The sequence below is a fragment of the Drosophila melanogaster genome, chromosome 3L (assembly GCF_000001215.4).
Source record: "Drosophila melanogaster chromosome 3L".
Classification (NCBI taxonomy): Eukaryota; Metazoa; Arthropoda; class Insecta; order Diptera; family Drosophilidae; genus Drosophila; species Drosophila melanogaster.
This window is the reverse complement of record NT_037436.4, coordinates 10269274-10275563: the sequence shown is the minus strand read 5'-3', so window position 1 is coordinate 10275563 and position 6290 is coordinate 10269274. Positions and strand designations below refer to the sequence as shown.

At 40.1% G+C, this 6290-nt stretch overlaps 1 protein-coding gene and 1 long non-coding RNA gene across 2 annotated transcripts; both read right to left on the bottom strand.

Annotated features, from left to right (window-relative positions):
• Positions 1-939: 939 nt before the first annotated feature.
• Or67d (Odorant receptor 67d) lies at positions 940-2360 on the bottom strand (the record flags this gene model as incomplete). Its single annotated transcript, NM_140133.2, has 4 exons — positions 940-1152; positions 1205-1394; positions 1467-1904; positions 2026-2360. 4 exons carry the CDS (start codon positions 2358-2360, stop codon positions 940-942), a joined length of 1176 nt encoding a protein of 391 aa, NP_648390.2.
• A 2850-nt stretch (positions 2361-5210) lies between these two features.
• On the bottom strand, positions 5211-6082 carry lncRNA:CR45242 (long non-coding RNA:CR45242). The gene has a single exon (NR_124849.1). It is a non-coding gene; the product is annotated as a long non-coding RNA:CR45242 (long non-coding RNA).
• Between the last annotated feature and the right edge of the window lie 208 nt (positions 6083-6290).

Genomic DNA, 6290 nt, shown 5'->3' with positions numbered 1-6290 from the left:
GGAGCACCTTATCCATAAGCAATGATGAATAACGGTGCTTACGCTTTGGACATTTGATTAATGATGCGTTTACCGACCTCCCAACACCCCTCAGCAACCATCTTTTTCTTCGTCTTGCGCCCGCGCACTCAATTTTCAACGCCATTTTTCGGTGGATTTCGGTGGGTTTTTATTTTTTTTTTTTGTTTATTTCACGATGGCACACTATTTCGGTTGCGTTTTAGCGGTGCGCGGACTTTTTGTTCTTTATGCCCGGACATAACTTTATTTTATTAGCACTACGTGGCAATCTGCTGGATTTGCACGGCATTAAAAGACAATTTTTACAACTTACCAGCGATGCTTTTTCATACTTTTCCCTCATTTGGATCGCCTGGGTTTTTTCCTTTCCTTTCGATGCTTGCTCTTTTTTTTTTGCTGTTTTTACTATTTTTCATGGTCTGTGGCCTGGCAGACATCATTTTTTGTGGGCCCATAAAGTGCGGGTCTGTTTATTAAATTCCGTTGCGGCAAGTTCATTAGACAAAGAGCAAAAATTAATCAGCGCTCTCCCCATCCAAATTCACTCCTCTCATTTGCTCAGCAGCAGTTTCAGCGGATTACTTTTATAGTATATATTTCTATGGCTAAAAATGGGAGCCAAATTGCCTAGCGATTTACGAGATTTGATCAAAGAAATCTCATTTGTTAAAGGGCTTAAATATTGCTTAGCCACTTTGTGACTATTCTCGGAAATTCTAAATTAGTCAAAATAGGTAATAGTTCTGATAAATGCAAAACCCATTAAAGAACTATTTGATGGTATCCATAAATGTTAGTTTTACAAAGCATGTATGAATATATTTTAATCTACACATTTTTTCAGTTGGCTCATTAAGTGTGTATTGTATTAATATGGTTTAAAAATAAGAGCGACTTTTAATTAAATATTTTGTTTTCTTATCCCAAATAGTTCATCAACATCATGCTGAAACTATATATGCCTTTCGTCAATTGCAAAGCTGTGTTCATCGACAAAGGCGCCATGTCGGCTGCAGTGAGTACAACTTCATTTTGAGCCTTGGCCAGCATCATGATAATAAGTTTCTCCTCCTTAACGGGTAGCTCATACCACAAACAATTCGTGTAGATCACACTTAGGAAATCCTCATTCTGAAAGGCATAAAATGATTACAGTTTCTTAAATAACAACTAAATTACTTACTGAATTTTCTACTAAAGTACCCAAGCCGCAAAAGGTGTAGAGAGTTATGGCGGCATATAAAAGGTAAAGAGGAGCTGCGGGCCAGGCTTTCATAAAGATGCAAGATATGGTACAGAGAAGACCTACGCAAGTTGTGGAAAGTTGAACGAACAAGACTATGGAATAGATCTTCTTGGTGGTTTGAAGCATTCTGCATAAACGCAAATATATATGTACAAAATACTATAAATATAAGTATTAATTATTTCGTTTAGCTAATTACCTAGTATACAGCTGATGCCAGACCAACAGGTCGCAAAGCATGGCTCTCACTTTTGGAAAATCATTCCTTTTCATAACCAACTCGTTAAATTCCGTAAGCTTCACACAGAATATGTCCTTGATTAACGGCACATGGGTAACGAAAAGAAATAGGTACATATCCCCTCCGTAGTTACCAAATCCACCGAATGTAATTAAAATCACATGAGCAGCCGTGAGTATTAGGTGACCACCATCTGTTGTGTGATCGAGGAATGGTATTAGAAATTGCATGACCAATACCTTTTGGTGCAGAATCAGCAAGTAGAATATGGGAAAGGTGATTACAAGGCCCAAAAGAATAATGTAGACGAGCATGAAGCCGATTAAAAGAGTCCATGTAATGCGGATTCGCTTCTCCAAGCATTTAGCATATTCATCTCCCTTAGATCCGTATTCTCTGCGGAAAAATATGAAAATGTTGTAAAATAAATAATTATATTGTTGAATATGTCAATAGAAAATTAATTTATATATTGGAATTGAACAAGTTGTTGCTTTTGTTAAAACCAAACTCTGACCTATAGATATCCTCGTAGGTATTCTGAACTTCTCGCATGTGAGAAGCATTATTGGCGGTTACCAAAAGTTTAGTAAGTCCCTGAACGGCGGAGCCGACCATGGCCAATGCCTGTAGGATTATGGTGAGGTCTCCATTGATGACCACTCCCACATAAATTGTATATCCTGTACAGGCGAAGAAGAAGGCAATGGCTGCCATCACAGCGTAGGTGAGCCACCACATCCGAAAATTGGGATCTGCCACATCGTTTCCGCAAAATCCCACGCAAAAGCGAATCATTCGAATGACTTTACAATAGCGCTCTACAGGCTCAACTTTTGCCATTTTCAACATTGTTTGTTAGCTATGCAACTTAAAGGAGAACTGTTTTTTAATTGTCAAAATAATCCTGCTTTTATAGAGCTTCCAAGCTGGCAATTAATGTCATAATATTGACGTTATAATTGCGGCATTTAGCTAAAGAATCTATTGTAAATAATTAATATTCAAGGGCGGTCGATATCTGAATAAAGTGCAATTACACTCAGCATTAAATATATTTTCCATTAGTGTTCTCAATGGTATATTTCTTTTATGAAAATAAAAGATATAAGTCTAGGAACTTTATGTTCTTCATTGATTTAATAAGAAATGAATCGCATTTTGTTTTTCCCCATCGTAAATTGCCTCCCAGCCAAACAACTTTTTGCATGAGCACATCTGCCACCCCGACCAGAAAACACAATATAAGGAGAAAATCTCCACGCAATTGATTTAATATAAAATTTTTTAATAAAATTTGCTGCCCGGGAAAAAAGTGGACTACGAGTGAAAAAAAAAGAAGGGAAACGTGAGCTGTTAGGGGAGCTTAAAATTATATCTATTTGCGGAGCGCACAAGTCTTGACGTGAAAATTTCGGGACAGGAAGCAGAATGTGGGGGGAAATGCGTAAGCGCCTAAGCTTTCGGCCAACAACTAATAAAGGCTATCAACAACAGTTCAAACAGCACCAGCATCGCAAACAACAACAGGCAGAGCAACAGCAACAAGGACGACAGGACAATGGGCACGAAATCAGGAAAACAGGATGAGAATGCCAGTGTCGACAGCGCATACGCACTCAAGTGAATATTTTCTCATTTTCTTGCATTTAAGTTGGGTTCGCTTTGAAGTTTTGACATTTCATAAAGCGGCAGCGAAACAAATTTCGTTCTTCCTCATTTCGCTTTTATTTCATTTTATTTTTTCGTTTATTCTATATATTTTTTTTTCGATCGAAAATCCGAGCAAACAAAAGTAAAAGCGAACGCTCGGCGCACGCAGAAAAAAAAATATACATATTCCCTGCTTAGTCACCCCTGCGAGAATGGAAGGTGTGGCCAAAAAAAAAAGAAACGACCCTCACAGGCCTACCCCCTGGAAAAATAATCGAAAGCGCCACCCCCACTTACTACCTCGCCATCGTGGCGTATACTTAATATGGGCAAAAGGCCAAGACAACAGGGGCTTTAAGTAGCCAAGGAAACATTAAAGACCCTGCCAGGCATCTCAGTTGGCCCACAAAATTACTTGCTCGTTAGTTAGGAAATACCAGGTATTCGTACTCCCCTCCTCTATAATCAATCTCTATCTCTCTCTTTCTCACTCTGTCCCTGTTCCTCACTCTATCAACCCTCAATGGAAAAAAAAATAAAAGGTGGGCTGTCTCACGCTCGCTTATTTCCAGCCGAACAAAAAACTTCTTCCAGTGGAAAGTGCGTGGCATTCCGAGGCCACCGCCCGCCAGTGGGCGCCACTGTATACACTGCAATTTTTAGTAGATGCAATGAAAGATTGGTGATCTCTTTGTTTGATATTGCGCATGTATAATTGCTAGTAAATAAATTTAAAAAAAATTGAATTCCCTATTAAAAAATAACGTTTATTAGTTAATTTTGTATAAACTGAGTAGTATAGTTTACCCACAAGTAATCTCTTGATATGAACTTAATAGTAGGCTCATAACAGAAAATAGCTCTTGGCTTCTTATTATAAATAATGCCAGTGATTGACCATATTCATAAGTTTTTTTCATAAATTATAGACCAAGTTGCGCTAATCATTTTTTAAAGTACTTCCCCGCCTATACAAGCGTCTTGTTTGTCTCTAATTATATTTTAATTTGCGCAATCTGTCTGTTATTATTTCTGTGCACGGCAATTGCCTCCAAGTGTTTGCACTTCCCGGCGAACATTTTAATTGCAATTATGCCAGGACGACGAAGGCGAGGTCGCCAGTCCTCCAAAGGAACCATCGTCCTTGCCGCAGGGCGTTCTGTTTGGCACGTAACGCCCGTAGCGCCCCTTCAATGGACACTAATTATTCCGGCCGGAGTCGAGCCGAGAAATTCGTGTCAAATCAGAAAGATTTCGCAGCCGCCCTTTTTGGGTAATTACATTTGGGGAATGGAAGGAAATTGAGCGAGTGCACAAATTCGGAATGTTAAACAGCCATCCGACTTGGGGTCAGCTTAAAGAGTGTCTCTAGGAACTGCCAGGACCGTCATGTGACCCTTTCGAGAAGGCAAACAATCGAGCTTGAGCAGCCGAATATTTTATATTTCCAATTTACTGGCAACAACGAATACAAGTCACCTACGGCCCAGCTCATTTCCTGTGCCATTTTGGGCCCGACAAAAGGTGTCAAACGGATGCAGACAACGTGCCGCGTATGTCGAATGTCCTGCAAAGGACTCACCTTTCAAGATGTGGCTCCTGTCCTGTAATCAAAGGAAAGCCGCACCCCAAATTCACCGAACTTTAAACGTTTCTTAATTGTTAAACTGCCGCTGGGCAGCTCCCCAGTTCCCAATATTATCTGGGGGTTCCTGTACACCCCGAAGGACTGAAGACGATGGCTCACAATTAAGCCGAAGAAAAACCCGCCAAAAGACAAAAACAGTAGAAGTAAGAAAAACAGCAGAAAGCTGCACTTGGAGAAATTCAGTTATATTATCTGGTTCATACTAACACTTATTTTCTCTAAAAATTTAATGACTGCTTAAAATGTTCAACTTTGCATTGCCTTTGTAAATCTCTTAATAAAAACACATTGTTTTATAATATATGTAATTTGTTTTTTTTTTTTGTCTGAATTGTTATGAAGGAAAAACATAAAATTAGACTTTTATTTTGCAAAAATACACATATTTGTGCCATTATTTTGAGTGTGAAATATGCTGCCAGTGACTGGCCGTCATGTTAATTAATTTGCCAGGACATCCGCAGTTGGGCGGTGGGTGGCTTGGAGGGGGGCGTGGCCGTGTCCGTGGAAGAGGGCGGTAGAGCAGACCGCGTGTTTATTTTATGCCGTCGCGCTTAAGTGGTAAGCCCCATTAACAACTGCCTGTCGTTTGGCGGGGAAATAATGGCGTTAGATCATCATCGTCGCCTTGGCCAGGAACACACAAAATATATAAAAAAAAAAAGAACAGGACACTGGAGTCCTGCAGCCGTCTGTGCGTCATTTGAGCGCTGAAAGCTTTCAGCGTAAATTGTTGGAAATTAAGAAATGCTCGCCCCAGCCACCCCACAATTGTGTTTTTTTCCTTGAGCTTCCTGCTCATATTTCATGGGTTCTGTTCTCTGTTGTTTTATAGCCGCCATTTGCTGCTTCTGGTCTTTTTGCTTCGTGTTTTTCCTTTTGCCGAACTGAAGTTTCCATTGTTAATGTCCTAACAACCGCAAAAGGCGCCACCCATGTCCTGGCAGCGGTGTTTTTCTTTAATTTAGTCCGCAGAACGACTAGCCAGTGGCTTCCTTGTGGGCCTCTTACAATAATTAGATGTAACGGATATTGTAATTGGTGTTAAATTGCGTCAGAGTCCGTGTTAATGTTTGTCATGCCTGTGGTTTCTCAGCAGTTTGGGGATATTTTTCGCATTTCCTCCTCTATTTTTTTTCCCCCGCCATAAGCTTATATTTTGTGGGTGGGCTTTATTTGTTTTCCATGGCTGACTGCTTGTTTTATGGTTTATTTAACGACTGCCTTCCTTGGAGCACTTTACGCGACCATGTCTGCGATTGTACTAAGTTTCTCGGCAGCCTCTACCTGGTATGTCCTGCGTCGTGGGAATCCTTTTTGCCTCAATTAGCATGACAATCGACACGGACAAGTTCGGAGAACAATACTGCAGACGGAAAGGCAAGAAGGGCTTTGCTCAATGGCACAAGAGCCAGTTTCCTGGTGAAAACTGACAGGATATGATTGAATTGAATATATATGAGGATATGTTGAAGATTTGA